At 43.6% G+C, this 22,496-nt stretch overlaps 1 protein-coding gene across 1 annotated transcript in view; it reads right to left on the bottom strand.

Moving 5' to 3' along the window:
- FRZB (frizzled related protein) overlaps positions 1-15,151 on the bottom strand; it is a 46,844-nt gene extending 31,693 nt beyond the window's left edge. The window contains exon 1 of the mRNA XM_089523018.1: positions 14,695-15,151. Within this exon, the coding sequence (XP_089379144.1) occupies positions 14,695-15,151 (457 nt within the window). The remainder of the gene's footprint in view (positions 1-14,694) is intronic.
- Between the last annotated feature and the right edge of the window lie 7,345 nt (positions 15,152-22,496).

Genomic DNA, 22,496 nt, shown 5'->3' with positions numbered 1-22,496 from the left:
CTCAAACTTTCTGGCTTTGCTGTTGGAGAATAAGTCTTATCATAATTCTCATATTGCTGTTGTGCAAAACCCTTAGCTACCAATCTTGCCTTGTACTTAATGCTTCCATCAGGCATTTCCTTTCTTTTATATACCCATTTACAGCCAATCACTTTCTTATCTTTGGGTCTATCAACAACTTCAAAAACATCTTTGTTCACCAAGCAACTAAATTCACTATCCATTGCTTCACACCATCTTTCCTGTTCTTCCCTAGAAAAGGTTTCCAATTCTTCAAAACTTTCAGGCTCTTCTATAACTGTACAAGCTCTTGCCTGTGTCACAACAAATCTATCTGGTGACTTTCTAACTCTGTGACTACGCCTGGGTACGAATTCTGTCGTTCTGCCTCTTTCCTCATCATTGTCTGCACTAGTGGATGTTGTCTTTTTGCTAAACCTCTTGTCTTCTGTCATTCTAGTGGTCACTGGTCTTGTTTGTGACTCCTCATCAGAGGTACTACCACTACTGCTAGTAGAGGCTTCTGGCTTGACTGATACCCCTCCGTTTCCTGAAGTTGGTTCAGTTTGTGCTTGCTGCTCACTTGAGCTACCTAATCTCAAAAACACTTCCTTATTGGCATGCAGCTTGTCCCAGCCAGCATGTCTCTCAAAATTTGCAGACCTGGAGTACTGTATCTCTTTTCCTCTCATTAGAAACTTGTAGCTGTTCCCTGAATAACCTAGGAACATTAGCCTTTTGCTTTTGGCTTCTCCTTTCCTTCTGAAACAGGCAGGTATGTACACATGTGCAAATTGACCAAACACTCTTAAATACTTGAAATTTGGCACTCTCCCATACAAAACTCTGTAGGGAATGTCATCAATTTCTGAATGATACAGTCTATTACTTATATGTATGGCAGTTAGCGTAGCTTCTCCCCAAAAGCTTTCACCTACGCCTGCATCTGCCATCAAACATGCAGAAATCCTTTTGATGTCCTGGATTTTTCTCTCTGCTAAACCATCCTCACTTGGACAAGCAGGATTGGTGGTTTCATGCCTTATCCCCACTTTCTGAAACCAATTGTACAGTTGGTTATTTAAAAATTCGCCACCTCTATCTGTGACAATAGTCCCAACTTGACTATCAAACCTTCTTTCTATCATCCTGACCCATGCTTTTAAACTTTGTCCAGCTTCTGACTTATTTTTCAGTATTCTTACATATGCAAATCTTGAAAATCTATCAACAATTACCAGAAAATATTTGCTTCCCCCTAGTGACAAACAATTGGCTTGGGCTACATCCGCATGTACATATTGAAATGGTCTCTGAGCAATCCTTTTAGACTTCTTAGCAACTGGATATGCTCTGACCTTCACTTGGTTACATACAGTACAGTCTAAATGATTTTTACACTCTGCCACTTTCAAATCTGGACACATGCTTATTAAACTCTTCAAACACTTAAAGCTTGCATGGCCAAATTTTCTGTGCAGTTCATGTATGCAGTCTTTGTGCAATGGAACATTATCTATAGTATTAGCATTCTCTATCTTATAACTATCAACATTCTCTTCTAGAAAATAAAGCTTATCTTTCTTTAAGCCTATGCCACGCAGTTCCCCATTCAAAGTTATTTTACACAGGTTCTTTTCAAAAGTTACTATATAGTCTCTGTCTGTTAATTTGCTTACTGATAACAAATTGTTTTCTAATTCCTTAACATGCAAAACATCATTAAAGTTTTCTTTCAACCCTGGAATGTAAACTGTTCCCATTTGATTCACAGTACTAAGCTCATTCCCATCTGCCAAAACTACGGCATTAACATTTGCTGGCTTTCTCTCACTAATTAAGTTAATGTTGTTACACATAGAGGACGAAGCTCCTGAATCTACAAGCCATTTAGAGTTTGCTTTTTGTTTTTCCTTTATCATTGTTGCAAACCCCTTATTATTATTCTTATTGTCCTTCAAAAATGGCGGCTTGGATTGCTTCTGCCTCTGGTCATGTCGAGGTTGCCACCTGCTCTGTTGCTTGCTTCTATCAGCAGCCAAAAGATTACAGTGCCTCTGCAGGTGTCCTATCTTTTTGCAGTAGAAACATCTCCGTTGCTCCCTTGAAGAAACTGCCTGGACCATCCCACGCACATCAGGCTTGGCTTGCTCCCTTGGCACAGTCCTGGATGTTGCTGCGTCATCTCTCTCAGACAGTCTCCTCTGGTTTTCTTCCAGAATTCTGGCCACAACTAAGTCTCTCGTCAATTCTTCAGTTGGTAAGTTCTGCAGAGCATTTGTGATGTTGCCCCAAGTAGAGTCTAGGGACTCAATCAAGATGTAACACTGTTGTTCTCTGCCAATTTCCACGCCTCTAAGCTCAGCTTGCACAAACAAATCTTGCATCTTTTTCAAATGCTCCACGACACACTGGCCCTTCTCCATCTTTTGTCTATAAATTCTTTTTGACCATAGCATTTTTGCAAAGGCAGTAGAAGGAGTGTGTAATCTCTGCAGAGTGTCCCACACATCTTTGGCGGTTTCCTTATCTCTAACGTCGTTAATCAAGTCTTCTTCCAGCATTAGGAAAAGACAAGCCTTGGCTTTACTATCTTTCTCTTTCGTAGCTGCGTTTGCAGCGGCAGGCAGCCCGGCTTCAACAGTGTCCCATAAACTTTCTTTTACAAGCAGAGACTGGGCATAAATCTTCCAGGTGGAGTAGTTGCTTCTATTCAATTTGCTAAACTTCAAAATCTCCATTTTAATTTGTGCAGTGACTCAATTGACACAGTCCTTCTGAGTATGCACAGCTGACCCCTATTGGGCTTTATCAAAATACAGGAGGAGTTACTCACGGAGCTTATCAGTGCAGCGTAAAAAGCTTGCTCTGATCTGTCTTCCACTCTCTGGAACTTTCAGCTTCTGTGGATGCTGGGTGCTGCAGTATCTGGGCCCATAACCCTTGTCAGGGATGATGGGAGTTGTGGCTCTTCACCTCTGGCCTGGAACTCACCACCTGGTTGTGCACCACGCTGACCAGTTTTGGCCAGTTGTTAAAGCTTTGCAAGAGTTGCAGAGAATAGGCTGAAGACCCTGACAAACTCTCCAAGCCTTCTCACTCTTGCTTCCACAGAAGTCTTCACCCTTCTTCACCAGGGTCCTGCTGGCTCTTGTAGCTTCACCCAAGACACCAGACAACTCAGTAGTCTTATATAAAAGATCTACTTTATTCTACTATATACACAGCTCCAAACTATCCAACAATACTCAACTCCTCACTCTCCAATCCACTACTACTACCCACTGCTACTACCCACAAAACATACTGGGATTCATAGTCATTATTATAGTCAAACCAAGGTACCGCCTACTGTGGTCTGTTTCCACCCAGTAGGCGTGTACGTCGTTCCCATTGGTTCTCTTGTTTCTATCCAGATTAGATGATTTCATCATCTCATCCTTGACCACTTTACAATTGTCAGGTGTGTCCAATTATTCACTATGCATTTCTTGTCCTTGGCACTCAGGACTTGTTAATTCTATTACCATGTACACCTGTGTGGTTCTCCATTGGCTTCTGCTGAGTCACTCTGACTCTCACATACATGTTTTATTTCAATCACTGTATGTCCCATGTTGCTTTTTCCTTAACAATAAAACTATGCTCACAAGTTACACATGTCAAAATGCTGTCTTTTATACAGCAATTAAAGAACATTTGGCTCTTTAAATGGCTCAGCAGCACTCTCTCCTACAATGCTGGTCATCCTCTATGTCAAAAATGGAGGACCTTCCCCCTCCACTCCACAGATGTCACTGAACTTCAACAGTCCCAATCAACCTGGGGGAATGAAGGGAGAAGAACTTCATTAAAATATGGAGGGCCACCATGTTCCTTGCTCCTGACATTTGTCAGTATCATAGATATGTGCATTGTATAGCTCCGAGTAAACTAGGGACCCCTGCAGGTTTACCAAAATTACTATGAACAAATCTGAAAAATAAGTAAGCAGATTTTATGTCAGACCATTACCTAAATGAAAAGCTCTCTTTCAATTTCACTGTATTTTTCTAAATCCCATGTGCATTTTCTTCCCATCTTCATATTGGATTGAAAGACTTGGTGAGGCGGCCTTTCACTATTTTATCTATTCTTCCACTATGATTGTATGTGGGCTTAGTCAGTTTTTAAGCTGTTTCCCTTTTACACAATACACACTAATTTGGATTTTATTCCTCCCAACTCCCTGTAGTATTAGAAATTTGCACATTCTGAAGGCAAGGTGCATTTCTTTTGACCATTTGTTTTACTGAGACCATTGAATCCAATAAAATTATTTCCCCTTTCTGATGATAACAGTAGTTCATGCTGTGTTTTCAAAAAGAAAAGGCCAGAGAAAAAGAGTTTCCCCACAATGTAAAGAATGGCTATCAGGGAGCTAAACATAGCATGGTATCATTTTTTCTATGTTTTCTTTTTTAGCTAGGTAATCAGATACCATAAATCTGATAAATAGGACAGCAAACCACAACAGTAAGATACCACCAGCAGCAGTGGTGATGATGATGATGGAGGAGGAGGCACCATGCCAGCACCACAGATAGATACACTGGAACAAATGTCCAACACCAAAATGCAAAAGAAGCCAACTCTAAGGGCTGATTCTGGGCCAAAAGCTTTAACAACAAATAAGTCGTTTGTTTGCACTGAAATCTGGCTGACTAAAAATATAACCTTCTATATTATGAATCCATGTCAGTTAGCTATTTGTGGCTTTTAAAAAAAAAGTGGTCTGATGGTTCTGCACCAAAGAGACCTCTGGCTCCTTTTCTTGGCTCATGCACTGGCTAGCTTTTTGGCATCAGTACACCTCTTGTACAGCTGTATCTCCTGCAGTCTTCCTAAGTTAAACTTGGGAGACCAGGGAAGGTATGCTCATGGGGCCTTAACTCTCTATGCAATTTTTTTGCTAACCCTGCACCAAAGCCTGGAAAAGTTACCTTTCTGCACAACAGTTTTCACAAATTTGCAGCCAGCACGCTTGTTGCTAGGAGCTATAATAAAAAATTTGCCTTTGAATCATCAAGTATGAAACCTGAAGGTTCCAGCAGTTCCTGTCTCCCAAATAAGGACCTAAGCTGACCTTTTCCTTTGCAGTTGATCATCCTTCCTAAGCAGTTGGATGGGAATAGCAGGTGATAAGAGCATGCTACAGAACTACCCTCAGTGACCCAAAGATGAGCCACTTGTAGCCCTACAGATAGGGTTCATCAGTTCTAGCCAGCAGAGTCAATGGTGAGGGATGATGGAGTTACCGTCTAACAACGTTTTGAAGGCCACAGGTTGCCAAACTCTGGCCTGCACAGAAACATTGTAAGCTACCTTATACCACTGAGTCAGACCAATGGCCCACTTTGCTCACCATCAATGCTTTCAGGAAAAAGGGGCTTTTCTAATTCACCGTGGAAATACCAAGGACTGTTTGCATGTCAGCCATGCACTTAAGCTGTGGCCAATGGTATAGTAGAGTAAGAGCTCACAGGGTTAAACTTGATTATTATTGTTGTTGTTTAACAGGGATGAACATGATGTCATCAACCCAACCCACATTGAGCATACCTACTCCTTCTGAACCTAGCTGCTGCCTGAACTTGTTGATGTTGGGGCAACTTTTCACAGCAGTAATATATTCTTGTGAGTATCCCAGATATAACCCAAGACACATTAAGAAATTTCAGTATACTATGAACTTTCAGGGCACATGGGTCATCTTCCTGTTTCTTTAAGCTCAACACAAGGACAACATTCTCAGCTCCAAGTACTATATTCAGCTTTCAAACTGTTTAAGTAACAAGAATAGGAATGTGTTGTTCTACTTTTAGAAGGTGTATTTGTATTCTTGGGCTCAGGGTGCTGGACGGGGGGCGGAGAGACAGAGAGGGGAGAGATGGCTTCAATATAGTAGATCGAGTTGTTCATTTTCTTTCTTTTTTAAAAAAAAAATTCAAAATTTAGAATGTCATCATGTTCCGATTCAGTGAAAGAAAGCGTTCATAGATTCCACACTGGAATCATTCAATGAAACTATTGTGCTGCTTGTGGTCCTTGGTAATAGGTAACTTTGGGGCAATTTGACAGAAAATATTTCTCTTTGGGTTTTTGAATGCAACTGCTTTTAAATGGCTGCAGATCTGCCAAGCCTGGCTTCAGTGTGGATCTGTTCTTTAAGGCCACTTTGGAAAGCATCTCTGCATGAACAGAGGGAAGGCATTTGCAAACACTTCAATATGATACATTCACAAACCCTCTCTCTCTGGCTTGGGCACTCAAAACCACTTGCGCTGAAATCTTCCCAGCAGGTATCAACCCCAACACAGCTGCAACAACAAGTCTGCACTCACTCTATAGACCAACACAAGGAATGAGGTTTGAAATGGCTGGAACTTGAAGAGCAGATGTCAAAACACAAGGAAGAAGGGATCCAGAAGCTGGAATTAGCCTGAGGAGGGAGGCAGCTTAAGCTGGGCTAGAAACAATGAAAAGTTTCAGCTGAAGAGCAATGACTGACATTTCAAATGGCTGAAGAGCCAACAGTTCAGGGCATCAATATGAACTATGCAAAAACAAACTTGCATGGAAACAAGTGACATACAGTCACAGACAGAGCAGAGAAAGAACTACCATAATGAGGGTGAGAGAAAATAACTACAAAGAGTAAATATTGTGAAACAGTAAATACAGATCTACATTCTCCTTTTTAAACGCTCTATATCAGAACTTAGAAATTTATCATTATCAACAACCACAACAGCAACCAGATTCTGCTGATTGCATGTTTTCTAAGGTCTGATCTATACAATCCTCTTTTATCTCCCTTTAAAAAAAGGGGGGGGGGTGGATACAGACACTTCGATACTGTTTTTCTAGTAGTTGTACACCAGTCAGAGCAGAAGACAGCAATTTAAAAACACAACACAACATACAACCATATACCTCATAAAACCATAGCGCTCCCTCTGTTAAGAACTTAACATTATGTGAGTAGTTTCTTCATGTGTTTACATATCTGAATTTAACAAGGATTCCCAAATGAACAGACTAGCCTAGCTAAGTACAGAGTGGCTCATAAGTTGGGCCACTGAGGGACAAACTGGCCCCAGCATCTATGAACATGATAGCAGTGTGGAATGGCATGATCTACATCAGTGGTGAAAGTTCAAGAGAAATGCAGATGCAGATTTCACTGCAGATATATAAAATAGTTCTGGCTCATAATTTGATCTTTGATTGAAGTGTTTACAAATGCTTTTGGTGTCACTTTTCTGGCATCTTAGGAGAAGACACTCCCCAGATGGCCAGTGTAATCAAAGAGTCACCACTACCAAGAACCTTACCTACCAGTTTATTGGAAAGAGTCAATTAGAATAGCCTTCCCCAGATGCCATCATCCTCAGCCTGCTAGACTAACAAATCCACAGGGAAGGGAAAACTACACCTGATATTGACATCTAGTGAGTCATGCTGATTGCATTTAAATTCCCCATGTCCTCACTTTCTTCCAAGGAAGTCTAGAGAGTGTACATGGGTCTTCTCTCTCTTTTTTTCATCTACACTGCGACCGTATGGCCGTTATCATACGTGTGATATGTGCCTCCATTCCGAAGGAAGTGCCAAGCAGGGCCAATTCAAAAAGAAGCCATATTACGTGATTAATTACCACACGTGAAGAGCAACACTGCAGTCGTTCCAAATGCAAAACAGAGCGAGTGCAAAATAAATCATCACAACAGCACATACCATGTGGATCCTCTAATTCGAATTGGGATCCTTGCGCATGCCCAGTGGGGCTCTGAATGCATTGTGAACTTTAATACTTCTGGGGTGAAGAAAGGAGCCACTTCCCCTGTTTCCTGTGTCCTGTTTCATGTGAATGCAGGCTCCACGTGAAATATAGATGTGGGCGCATATATATATATATATATATATATCAGTGGGCGCAGGCACTTGGTCTAAGCACATTATTAGTGCACTTTATACATGTATATCTGCACATATAGATGGACGAACCTAAGCATATATATGTGTGTGTGTGTGTGTGTGTGTGTGTGTGTGTGCATCAATCTATATGCACTGATGTGCCACCAGGAAAAGTGTCAGCAGGTATGCCACTATATGCTCCAAGCACATGTATATACAACAATGTATATATGTATGCACACTTATATACATATATACATATATATATATATATATATATACGCATTACTTCCCCCATGGGTGTGCCATGGGCATGGGCGTGCATATGTATATATATGCGGACATATATATACATATACGTGTACATGTATATATACATATTTATATCTGTATGTATATGCATGTATATGTACGAGTATGTATATGCATATGTACCCGTATATATATGTGTGTGTGTGTACGTGTGTGCGTGTGTACATGCATACATCACTCCTACATACATACATACATACATATATATATTGAAAACATGACATGTATTAGCAAAATAAGACACCTCCCTCCCCATCACATCAGCTGAGCAACGTGCCCAGGGAGATCAGAATATGATTACCTAAAGGAAACCCCCATTTGCAGATCTTGGGGTGGGTGGGGGTGGGAGACACAAACCATACACTGCTCTGTTCACATTAAAATGAGCACATGTACATTTTCCACTAGCTCTCCGCCCATACCAGTGGAAACATCTGCTTTCCCCCCTCGCCAGCACTAAAAATGGAAGGACTACCGGAAGCAAAATAGAAGCAAGATTGCAGCAAAGCTTCATGGGAATTGTAGTGCCTTTCTAGGTTGGGGGGAATACCAGGACTGAAGCAAACATGCATTCCACACCAACACAACTTTGAAATGAATGCGAATCAGCCTGGGAGAAGGATTCGTGAATTCGATAGTTCACCAAATTTAACTATTTCAGGGTTCACTTTGGATCAGCCTCAGAACGACTCTGCAATGACAGCGATTGCGTGTGATAATCTCTCGCGCATTAATGTGAATTCCCATGATTGACTCCAGGATGACTTTGGAATAGACTGGAAGTTTTCGGCGTGTGATAATGACCCGTATGAGGTAGTGAGAATGAGAGAGAGAATGTGACTTGCTCAGAGTCACCGAATGAATTACAAGGGCAAGTGGAGATTTGAACCTGCATCTCTCCAGTCCCAGTCCAATAATCTGCATTACATTAGGTCTCACTGAAAGAAGTTCCATTCATTAGATGGGGACCAAATTTAATGTCAATAAGATTCATTATCCCTGAATAACAACACATGCTCCTCTCCCTTCAAATATCAGCTATCTCTCCCCACGGGCAGCAATGAACCAATACTTTAAATATATATATATATATATCCTCTCTTTGGTTTCTTAGGCCTGTTCCACACGGGCGGAAAGTATGTGCTCGGCACGTACTAGGGTTACGAAAGGGTGTCCCTTCCAGGTGCCCTAACCCTAGTACGTGCTGAGCACGTACAAAATGGCGGCACCCTATACACATGGGCACCATCTTGATGTTGCGGACGCTTAGCATCTGCACATCGCGGCTCACTTATGATGCCGCAAGTGCACCATTGGCACCTTGCTGTGTCATAAGCGCACCACCAAAAGAAGCCACTTTTTTCGGCTTCTTTTTGTTGCGTGGAGGGGTCACGCAGTTTGGCTGCTGGGGCTCCTCCGTGCAGCAAATGACAGCACTGGCAGACCACCCTTTTGGGGCGGTCTGTAAAGCACCTTAGTTTCTTTTTAAAAAAAAAAAAAAAGAATTAGCTCTTTCTCTAGAGTTCTACTGTGATCATTTTCCTCTAGTATTTTTAAAAATGTAATATCCACAGAAATAAGGCTACATTCTTCCTCATCCTCCCCTCAACCCAAAATACATTACACAGGGATGAGAATTCATGTTGCTGGCCAGGGAAGTACTAAAGAAAGGGAAGAAAACCTTATGATTTTTTTAGTCCTAAAGTAAAGGATCAAACTAGATGTTACATGAAAGTTGTGCATATCACACCTCAAAGTTCTTTATTCCCTTTTTTCAAAAAGCAGAGTTCAAGGGGACAGATGGAAGCTGGGAAGCAGTAAAGGAAGTTAGTGCGTAACTATGTCCCTAAAAAATTTAACCTGTTGCCAGTTTTATATTGGCTTTTCATCAAACTGGTTTTTTTTTCTCAGAAAAGCTGACGGGGAAGTTTGATTCCCTCCCACCCCGCCCCACACATTTGCACATTAATAACTAGATCAGACCTCTAAATCGTAGGTTAATAATTGGTTATGAAAATGCACCTTTGGAGTCAATTCTCTTTTGAGTCACAAGCACTATCTATCAGTCTCTGAGCTTAGATCACCAATGGCTTCTTGACCTCCACAGAGTTTACAAAGGGATTTGAAAAGGCAAAGAATATGAATAAACTACATACAGTATAATGGAATAATACTGTATTGCATACAACACAATCATATATTGGTAGAATTCAAAGATATAGCTGTGTTAGTCTATAGAATAAGTATGTAGAGAGATCTTGCAGCACATTTCTGGACAATAATACCACCCTTTCAAGGACTCTTGGTAGCAGAACTTTAGCCACCTATAGACAGCCTTCAGACCACAAACAGCTACTTATCTACAAGATACACAACACAGATGTGGACACTGGTACAATGCCTTACCACAAACCAAGATGCCAACTCTGCCCACACATTTATTTAGGAAATGTCATCACCCACAATATTAGGGTGACTTTTCACATGCTCATCTTCCAAATTGTTCTTCCTCAAACAAAAGAACTACAAAGGAAGATTGGAAAGGGAAACAGCAGAATTGGAATTCATCCACAGAATACAGTCCATCAGCAATGGTTTCCTGGCATACTACACACATTTCAGCACTATCTAACCCCCATCCTCATGAGGGAGCCCTTGACCTGTTCATCACATGAGACTCAGTTTCCCACACTCATCCATTCTCCTCTCCTACAGGCTAGTTTCCACTGCCTTTGTTCACCAGTGACCATTGTTAAAACTGGACTTGCCACTTCATATCCATACACAAAGGATTTTGAATTGAAATGGGCATTCTCACATACTAATGGCATCTACAGGTCTGTCCTTGGCTTTTCACTCCCCCAAATGCATCTGAGGAAATAAACTTAAGTCTATGAAAGCCAACTTTGTACTGCCAACTTCTTTCTTTTAGTAAGTCTCAAAGGTGCTATGAGATCCTTTTGCATACAGACAGACTTATAGTTTAGAAGGTCTGTTTGCATACTGCCAGTTTGCATAATGACAGACTTATAGTCTGGGAAATCTACAGTGCGTCTTCAAGGTGCTACAAGATCTCTTTACATACACAATCACATATGTTAGGAAATGGGCATTGGGACTAGTAAAATCCAAAAGTGAACCACATTTTATTATGATCAAGAAGATGGTTAGGTGTTCTCTACAGGTCCATCCACTCTTTTCTAGGACATAGACTCGATAAGGACAGTCAGAAAAAGTGCATAACCAAATAACCAAAATGATCTAGGGCTTAGAACACCTTCCTTTTGTAGAAGGGCTCAAAGTGGCCCCATTGTTTAGGTAGCTGGTGTCTTACTCACTTAACCTCAACACTGCTAGTCAGAAATGAGGACACTGGGTAACAAACTGGACATAGTTGGTGCCACACCTGCTGCCTTTCCTCTCTGCCCTCTAGATTTGGAAATTATACTGTTCATATTATATTTACATCAATTATATCAATATATATAATAACAATATATTAATTATATAAATACTATCATGCAAGCCTAAATAAACAGTATGGAGAAATTAGAAAAATATTTTTCCCTTCCCTCCTGCTCACATATTACTAAACCAATGTAATTATGCATCTAATGAAATGGACTGGCAGAAAACTCAGGAGAAACACAAAGGAAGGGCTTCTTCGTGGAGTGCATAATTGTATTGCAACAATTAATTGTTTTGGACTGCAATTCCCACCAGTCCCCTTTCCAGCCAACTGTGTAGAACCAGGAGAGCTGTAATCTGACATACCTAGGGAGACCAAGATTCCCCACTTGGTTTATGGAATCCTGTTTCATAAAACTGTGGTCATGGATGTAATGGATGTAAATGACGTTAAAATTTGGCTAAACATCTTCAGAAGATGTTAAGAGCAATGAATACCAACCATGACAGCAGGGGAACCATCTGAGCCTCTCCAGATGTCATTGAACTGCATCTCCCATCAGACAACAGAGCCAATAGTGAAGAATGATGGGAGCTGTGATGCAACCAGATTTAAAGGGCCACATGTTCCCCTACCTCTATAATACAGATCTTGCCTATCTGGATTTCAAAAACTAATGATGTGCTTGAACAGTTTTTGTTTTTATTTATTTTTATTTTTCTGACTGTCTTTGGTGTCAATACTGATGAAAGAAGTGGCACTAAGGATGCATCTACCCTGTAGAAATAATGTGGCACTAGGGATGCATCTGAGACGCTGAACTATGACATTTCTCTATCTGAGTAGTCAACATGGTTCCCCCTCTCACAGAAGACAACTGAACTGGCAGTTAAATAACCCACTAGTATTTTCCACAGCAGTATTTGAGGAAAGGCGTTCAGTTTGGACTGCCCATAAATTCCCATGTGATACAGAAGACAGCTCTGTCCTCCAACAGAGGCGAAATACCACACACCATCATTCCAAGATTTGCTACTCTGAGGCAGTCACCTCACTTCGCCTCATAATAGGACCTGTCCTGACTTTTTTTTTAGCTAAGTTTGCTGGGATGAAAAATGGAAGGGAACAATTTGAAGCAGCCCAGGGAGCCAAGGTCTGGCAGAGATATGGAGTTGGGGTTGCCACAACAATGCAGACTGGGAAATGATGGAAACGTGACTAATGGGGAATCCAACAAAGTGATGGCTAATTAGAAAAGGAGGGCAAGGAACACTCAAAATAGGGTGGGAAGGTGGGGCAGGAGAAACTGATAGACATATAGTTAGGGTTTGGGGGACCCCAAGTAAATAATGTGGAGGGGGGGAATCTGACAGACTTAAAGATGGGGCATGGGGGCCTAGGGCAGAATATGTGAGGTGTGGGAGTGGGCATGAGAAACTGACAGACATAGTTGGTGTTTGGGAGATCTAGAGGACATTATAAGGGTGTAGAAGGGAGCAGGGGGAAATGATAGCCTTATAGTTGGAGTTTGGGAGATGTAGAGCTTATTATGTGGGGTGTGGTGTACTGGTTTGAGTGTTGGACTGAAACTCTGGAGACCAGGGTTTGATTCTCTGTTTAGCCATGCAGAGAATCCCATTGGGGTGACATTGGGCAATTCACATGCTCTCAACCTCAGTGGAAGGCAATGGCAAACCTCCTCTGAAGAAACTTACCAAGAAAAGCCTATGATAGGGCCACCTTAGGGTCACCATAAGTCAGAAATGACTTGAAGGCACACAACAACTAATGAAAGGAGGGGGCAGGTGAAACTGACAGGCTTATATGATAGTAACATTCAAAGACATAACTCAGTATGCAAAGTGATCTTGCAGCACCTTTGAGATTTACTGAAAGAAAGAGGTTGGTAGCATGAGCTTTTGTAGACTTGAGTCTACTTCCTCAAATATATGGGGACATTGTTGGCTGTGAACCATCTTTCTCATATGCAAAGGGATCTTGTAGCACCTATGAGACTTAACTGAAAGAAAGGAATTGGTAGCATGAGCTTTTGTGGACTTAAGCTGACTTCCTCAAATGTATGCATCTGAGAAAGTTCTTGCTTTCAGCTAGTCTCAAAGGTGCAATGAGATCCCTTTGCATACTGACAGAGTTACAGTTTAGAAGATCTGTTTGCATACTGACATAGTTTGGGGAATCTAAGCTAATTTTGTGGGGTGTAGGAGGGGACAGGAGAAGCTGACAGCTTTAAGTGACAACATGCAAACAGATCTCCTAAACTGTAAGTCTGTCAGTTTGCAAAGGGCTCTTGTAGCACTTTTGAGACTGACTGAAAGATGTTGCTACCATGAGCTTGTGTAGACTTGTGCCTACTTCCTCATGCATCTTAGCTCAAGTCTACAAAAGCTCATGCTACCAACATCTATCTTTCAGTTAATCCCAAGGATGCATTTGAGGAAATAGGCTCAAGTCCAGGAAAGCTCATGCTATTAACTTCTGCCTGTCAGTTAGTCTCATAAAGGACTTACAGTTGGGCCATATAGAGCTAATTATGTGGGGCGTAGGAGGAGGCAGGAGACAATGACAGACTTATAGTGGGAGTATGAAGGGGGACAATGGGGGCTGATGATAAGGAGGATGAAAGGAGCATTGGAGGGGGAGTCTGGCAGGCTTCAGTGGGGCCAAAGGGGAGGGGAGGCCAGGAGGCATTGGGGCCCTGCTTGGAAGAGGCACTGGCTCTATGCTTGGAAGAAGGGAGGTGGGGAAGACATTGGGTCAATGCCTGGAAGAGGGAAGGCCAGGAGGCCCTGGGTCTGTGTTTGGAAGAGGCCCTGGGTCCTGCTTGGCAGAAGAGGGATTAGGAAAGCCATTGGGTCCATGGTTGGGAGAAGGGAGCTCAAGGGAGCCATTGGGTCACTGTTTGGAAAGGGGGAGGCCAGGGAGGCCCTGGGTCCTGCTTGGTCAGGGGAGCCACCGGGTGAATGGCTGGAGAGGGTGGCAGGAGGCTGACTCACCGGCGCCCTCCTCTCCGGCGGAGACGATGGCCTCGGGGGAGATGCAGACGCCGCGGTCGTAGAGGGGCAGCTCCTCGCAGGCGAGGCTGGGGGGCCAGGCGTGGCCGTACTTGCGGAGGACGGGCTCGCAGCCGGCGCGGGCCCTCTGGCAGACGGCGCGGCAGGGCTTGATGGGCTCGTGCTGGAAGTCCAGGGTGCAGATGGGGGCGTACATGGCGCAGAGGAAGAAGAGCAGGTCGGCGCTGCACTGGACGCCCAGCAGGCCCTCGAACTGCTCCATGGCCAGGATGGCGTTGGCCTGGGTGCTGTGGTGCAGGTGGTTGGGCATCTTGGTCATGTTCCAGGGCAGAGACTGGCACAGCGGGATCCGCACCGCCTCGCACGACGCCCCCGACGCCCCCCGCACCGGGAACAGCACCGCCAGCAGCGCCGCCAGCAGCCCCGACCCACCCAGCATCGCCCCGCCCGGAGAGAGCAAGGGGCCGGCGCTGGGATGCCCGCCTCGAGGGCTCGCAAGGAAGGGAGGAAGGAGGCAGCGGAGAGAGAGAGAGAGAGAGAGAGAGAGGTCAGCGGCCAAAGAAAGAACTTTCTCCGGACAGAAAGAAAGAGAGAGAGAGATGGAGATTGTGCTGCTTCTTGCCGAGACCCGGACAAGCCAAGCCCGGCTTCACTTCTGGGCGCCTGGACTCCGCTGCTTCCCTCCTCCTCCTCCTCGGAGAACCGCCCTCCTCCTCCGCTCCTCCCTCGGCCCCCCTTCTTCTTCTTCTTCTTCCTCCTCCTCCTCCTTCAGGTCCTCTTCCTCTTTCAGCCCTTCTTCATCCTCTTCCTCCTCCTTCAGATCTTCTTCTCTTCCAGACCTTCTTCTCCCCCTCCTCTTCCTCCTCCAGACCTTCTTCCTCCTTCACTCTTTCTTCCTCCTCCTCCTCCTACCCCCCCCCGCTCCCTTTCTCTTTGCCTGGGATGGGACTGAGCAAAAGGGGGAAGCAGGCGAGGGGCTGACCCACCTACCCAGCCCCAGGGGGCACCGCCTGCCTCCTCCTCCTCCTCCTCCTCCTCCTCCTCCGCCTCTCTCCCCGCCACTCCTCCTCCCGCCGTCCAGGACCCATGATCCCCACCTGGGAAGGAGGGAAAGAGGAAAGCCCTCCTCCCAAGGGACCTCCGAAGGAGCCCCTCTTTCTTTCAAGCTGACCAGAAAATGGAGGACCTTCAAGGGAAAAAGGAGGACCTGGCCAAAGGAAAGCTCCAAACACTCCGAGAAGTGTAAACTCCTGCTCCTTTTTTAGTGAGGCTCAAAACAAGGGACCTTTGGGGAATTCCTCCTGGACGGAAAAGGTTGGAATGGAGGACACGTCCTGGAAAAGGAGGACCTGCCTGCTCACCCTGCACCCCCTCCTCTTTTTAAAGGCCGGGAAGATGAAGAACCCGCTTTTGGAGGGGGGGAGTGGGTTAGGTTAATATTATTATTAATACTGTATTAACATTATTATTAAGTGCATACAGAGATCTTGCAGCACCTTTGAGACTGACTGACTAAAAGAAATGGGCACCACGAGCTTTCTTATGCTTCAGTCTACTTCCTCAGATGCATTTGGTATTGTTACTGTTATTATGTAGAGAGATCTTGTAGCCCCTTTGAGACTGACTGAGAGAAAGAAAGGGGCAGCCTGAGCTTTCCTAATCCATCTGAGGAAGTAGACTGAAGCCTAGGGAAGCTCCTGCTGCCCATTTCTTTCTCTCAGAGAGTCTCAAAGGGGCTACAAGATCTATGTACTTAATAATAATGTTAATATTAATATTAACAATAATGCCGAAGCACAGGAGGAGGATTGTGGCGACTCAAATCAAGGCTCTCTCTCCACGTACTGATTCTAGAGACTAACACGGCTATATCTCAGATTCTATTATTGTTCCAAGTTCTCTTTGGAGCAGCCAAAGTTCTCCCTTTTCCTGTCTCAAAACCTGCAGCTCTGGGCAAGAAAACAAAGCCTTTCGTTGCCCCTTCCCCCGCCATGGGATTATATGTTGGAGTTGGGGGAAGACATGGAGAGGAAACTTGCACCACCATGGTCAAAGGGGGCTCTTCCCACATGCAGCCAGATGTATTTAATCTACGGGAGAAAATAGAAAGCAGATCTACTCTCTCTCTCTCTCACCATTACCCCATAACACTCCTCCCAATGTTCAGTCTCTCACAAACACACACTCACACACCTTTACACTTCCTCCTCGCCCATTACTAATGTCCTCTCCAAAACCTCCCTCTGAAGAAACTTGCCAAGAAAACCCCAGAATAGGGTCGCCATATAAGTCGGAAAGGACTGGAAGGCCAACAACAAAAACAACAGGCTAATGTTAATAGTTATTCATGTCACACACCAGAGTTGTAGTCCATGGAGGCCAAACAACAACAAAAAAAACAAGCCAATATGAATAGTTGTTTATGTCACATGCCAAAGTTGGAGTCCATGGAAGACACAACAACCATAACAAGAAGATGAAATGGCCTGAGGAGTTATCCCTTGCATGGCACCAGAACTTGGAAATGTGTATGTCTGCATTTGTTTAAAACACACACACACACAAAACTCCCAGAAGCCCATGGTCAGCGAAGGACTGGGGTTGTAGGAGTTGTAGCCCCCCCCCCAAAAAAAAGTAACTTTCCCAAACTGTGGGGGACAAATACAAAGACTGAGGAGAGGTTGCAGGAATCTGGCCTTTGTTTCCTCCCTCTTTTTTCTCTCAGCTTATCTGGCCCAAGGGTTAAGAAAGGAGACCTTCTTCTCTGCCTTCCACACAACTGACACAAGCAGGGTGTCCCCTGCCTCCTTTTTGGAGGGAAAATACACGCAGAGGGAATTTGCGTTCGTCAAATTTGAAAGACAATCTCCTAACCTCACAAAGTACCATAATCTGCAGTGCAAGCCTATACAGCTCTCCTCAGAATTAAGTCCCGTAATCACCAGAGAGAGTAGTAGTAGTAGTTGTTGTTGTGTGCCTTCCAGTAGTTTCTGACTTACTTAGCACTCAAGAGGTTAAGGGCCTAAATCCCATGCAAAAATGGGATTTAAATCCAGAAAAATGACATCGTGGGCATTGAGCATTAATGCAAAAATAAACCACACACAAAGTGGACAAAATTGGCCATTTTATTACTTTCAGGAGAATCCTGACAGTAAAAAGCAGCCGATTTTGTGCAGTTTCTGCATGCTTTGTTTTCATATTAATGTTCAATGCCCACGACGTCTTGTGAAAATGGTCCCACTTTTGCAGGATTTCCCTGTTTTAAATCCCATTTCTGCACAGGAAAAACCTTGTGTGATAAACTCCGTGATCCGAAGGGGGACTTACCACAAGCTTTTCTGGGGCTGAGTGTGTGTGGTATTTGCATTGGGTTTCCATGGCTGAGCGGAGGAATCGAACCCTGGTCTCTAGAGTCATAGTCCAAGACTCAGCCTGCTGTGCCATGTTGGCTCTCTCAGTGAGGCTTATTCCTAGGGAAATGTGTATAGTGTGTAGGGTGGGTAGCTGTTTGTTTTTGCATGCCTTCAAGACTTTTCTAGCTTATGGAAAACCTATCATGGGGTTTTCTTGGGAAGATTTGTTCAAAAGAGGTTTTCCGTTGCTTCCCCTGAAGTGGAGAGAATAAAACTTGGAAGCTGTAGTCCAGCATTCACACCGCTAGGCCACACTGTTTTATGGGTGGACCGGGGGTGGACTTTCCTGCCAGCAAATGGAAGGAGATTCTCAGCTTCAGAAATGTCCACAGTTCAATTTCCAATGGCCCCTGAAGAAGACCACTGAAATACGTCTAGGCTGAAATTTATTAGGGTTTTTCCAAAATGAAAGATCCATCCATTGAGCGCTTGGAGACATGTCAGATCCCCCCCAACTCTGCCATGAATTCTATTGGGTGCCCTCCAATTTTTGTCACTTTTGACTCTAAAGCAAAGCTTAAGAGAGTGAGTACAAATGGGCCGGATGGGTGCCATTTGGGACTGAGAGCTGCCATTTACATCTGTGTGGTGCCTCTGTAGGGCATTGTGGGGGATTTACTAGAGGAATGAAGAGGACAAGGAAGCATCAATGCTGAGGCTCTGGGCAGTTGCCAGAGCATGCTGTGGGCTGCTGGCCGTGGCCCTCTATCAAGGATTTTACTGTGTTGCATTCATTCCATTCTCAAGCTTTCTGTATTGCTGTCTGTATTCCATGGCTTTCCAGGTGATGGCCATACGGTGTATGCTATAACTGAAGCGGCAAACCAGAGTCCCCCTCAGCGACTGAATAACTCATTTGCAGTGAAATTATGGCAAGTGAGAGGAGGCGCAGGCTGCAAGAGGCCTGTCAGCAAAGGTATTATAAATCTGTTCATATGGCCAGTTGTAAAAATTCACCTTAAGGTAACACTTGGGAGGAAAATTCCAGCTGAAGCACAGAAAAAGAACATGTGACAGGGCCTTCATTTCCACAGACACCTACTGATGCATTTACTGTCAGAAACAAAATAGCAATCCTTTCTTGGGTCAATAGCAAACTAGATTGGTGTTTTTCAGTTTTATCCTGTTTCTGTCCCTGGTCTTTTTCTTTCTTTTTTTAAAGAGAATTTAACTTGATTGAGATGAACTCTATGCTCTGCTTTCTACAGTGGCTTCTCAGAAAGGTGGAGTCCCAGTTTTCCTGTCTTTTCCTGTGTTTTGATTAAGGTTTGTTAACTACAAGAGCAAGACTGGGGAATTTCTGGTCTTCTCGGGTTGTTTGTTTGTTTGTTTGTTTACTTCAACCCTCAGAAGCCGTGGCCAGAAAAAGTTCTGGTTCTAAACACCTGGAGGGCCAAAGATCACATTAGCCCCAATGCAGAAAGTTTCTTCATGTTTGCAACATAAAATATTTATTATTGAGGTCTTTTAAATTATTTCCATTGTAGGGGAGGCAAAGCTGAAGATCAACTGCTGAAGAAACAGGGAAAGAGTTAGTAGAGTCAATTGGGATTTAAATAAGGAATCTTAAAACTTTATGTCAAACTTCTGGTTAATACATTATTTTTGGATACACATATACCTTTGGGAATGCTACATAAGGATTATGTTTGAGCAAAGACACATAGTGTATGTGGTAGCAGCAGTTATTTAAGGGTGTCAGTGGGATAAGACAAGTAAATCTCACACAGGAACTACGGGGGTATCTAGAAGCTCCCCACATTTGGTACCATAGTGGTGGGATAAGTAGAAGTCCCCACAACTTCCATGTCTTTTAAAAGAGATGGATGGGCATGACATGGACAAAGAGAAAGAAGAACCACAAGAGAAAGGGAAAGGTCCCCAAGAGGCAACACCATGAGCCATAGGTGGTTTCTCATCAGTGAGAAAGATCAAAGAGATATGGGTTTGTTGTTGATGTTTGTCATCAAGTCAATTTTGACTTATGGCAACCTTATGAATGAGAAACTTCCAACATACCATGTCATCCACAGTCCTGCTCAGGTCTTGCAAACTTGGGGCTGTGGCTTTCTTGATTGACTCAATCCGCCTATTTATTTATTTCATTTCTATGCTGCCTTTCTCCCTGGAAGGGACCCAAGATGGCTTTCAAAATAAAAACATTTCAAAACATCACAGTAAATTATTTAAAAATAATTAAAATAATCCATATAAAACAGTATAAGTTAACACAAAAACCATATGAAAGTTAAAACACAGCACACATGCACACACACGCCATATAAGCCAAAGCTTGCCTAAATAAAAACATTTTCATTTGCCGCTGAAAGGCAAGGAGAGAGGGGGCCAGTGTCCCAGAGGGTAGGAGCAGCCAACCAGAAGGGTCTCTCTCTGGGAAAATAATAATATTAATTAGTATTATTAATTAATTAATATTATTAATCAAGTAATATTTAATTAAACCTGTCTGTGGCCTGAATAAGTTTAGCCTATTTTAATTTTGGTCCCAAGCAGGCCTGAGTTAGGGGAATGAAAGTACCTGTATACTCAGACAAGGAAGTTAAGCAAGTTAAGTTAAATGTGTTATTTAACATTTACATGAAGCCGCTGGGAGAGATCATCCGGAGACACAGGGCACAGTGTTATCAGTATGCTGATGACACCCAAATATGTTTCTCTGTGTCTCCGACTGATGCAGTGACTAAGGATGCCTGTCTGGAGTCGGTAATGGGCTGGATGAGGGAAAACAGACTCAGCCTGAATCCAGAGAAAACAGAAGTACTGGTGATAGGCTCTCCTGGCCCAGGTAAGGAAATTTTTCCACCTGTCCTGAATGGGGTCACACTCCCTGTGAAGGACTCTGTTCGCAGTCTGGGGGTGCTTCTGGACTCGTTGCTTCACCTTAGTTCCCAGGTGGATGTGACGGTCAGAAGCACTTGTTATCAGCTTCGGCTGATACACCAGCTGCGTCCCTTCCTGAGCCGGGGGGACCTTGAAACCGTGGTACATGCTCTGGTAACCTCTCAATTGGATTTCTGTAACACGCTTTACATGGGGCAACCCTTGTACCAAACCCAGAAGCTTCAATTAGTGCAGAATATGGCTGCTAGGCTGGTTACTGGATGTTCCAGGGCAAGCCATATAACACCAGTCCTAAAAGATCTTCATTGGCTGCCTATTTGCTTCTGGGCCGAATACAAGGTGTTGGTTATTACCTATAAAGCCCTAAATGGCTTGGGCCCAGGGTTCTTGGAGGACCGCCTCTCCCCATACAATCCGCCCCGCACTCTCAGGTCGGGTGGGAAACATCTTTTAAGAGTTCCAGATGCTCGGCTTAATTCATCTCGGAGGGCATTTTCAGTTTCGGCCCCTCAGCTCTCGAACTCTCTCCCCCATGAGCTCCGTACAGTTACCACCCTTGATGGTTTCAAGAGGAACCTGAAGACCTTTTTATTCCGCCAGGCTTTTCCCCCATGAGCCTGTTGGTATTCTTCTTTTTCCCCTGGCAATGTAATTGGTGGACTCCATCTTCAGCCATTTGTATGGGTTGTTTTGCATGGTTTTAATTGTTTTAACTGTTAACTGCTTTATTGTTTTATTGTAATATGATATTGTGTATGTTGGGGTATTGGGTTTGTTGTTCATATTGTTCTATTTACTTGTTGTACACCGCTGTGATCTTTGGAATAGCGGTATAGAAATAAATTATATTATTATTATTAACCCTGTGCCTGCTGCCTGTTAGTAAAGCTAAACGTATTCCCTGTTGACAAGGTTGTCAAGTTGTGTCCAACCATAGGGGGCAGTGCTCATCTCCATTACTAAGCGGAAGAGCCAACGTTGTCAGAAACTACTCTGTAATCATGTGGCCACCATGATTGGACAGAACTGTTAGAGTATGGGTAATGTTTTAATGCTTGAGTCTGTTGAAAGTGCAAACTATAACAAAATGTGTTCTGTTGCTCCACACCATTTCATGATGACAATCCCTGCTTTGGAAACACAGTGTTGGATCCAACATCTCTTTGTGTTATTCATTAGATTATTGATGTTTCTGACTTATGGAGACCCCAAGGCAAGCATATCACAGGTTTTCTTGGCAAGATTTGTTCAGCCCTTGCTTTCCTCTGAGACTGAGAGAGTGTGATATGCTCAAGGTCACCCAATGGGTTTCCATGGCTAAGTGGGATTGAAACCCTGGGTCTCCAGAGTCTTAGCCCAATACTCAAACCACCACACCATGCTGACTTTCTGTGGCAAAGATACAAATCTTTAAAGACAAGAATCAGGGGGCCTCTCCATGGGTTTTATATGGGAGATTAGTGATATGGAAATGGCTGCAGGCATGATAGTTTTTGGACAGAATTT

Source organism: Sceloporus occidentalis, unplaced genomic scaffold (assembly GCF_023333645.1).
Source record: "Sceloporus occidentalis isolate IW3139 unplaced genomic scaffold, rSceOcc1.0.p SCAF_4, whole genome shotgun sequence".
NCBI lineage: Eukaryota > Metazoa > Chordata > Lepidosauria > Squamata > Phrynosomatidae > Sceloporus > Sceloporus occidentalis.
The sequence above is the reverse complement of the archived record's forward strand: the minus strand, read 5'-3'. Positions and strand labels throughout refer to the sequence as shown.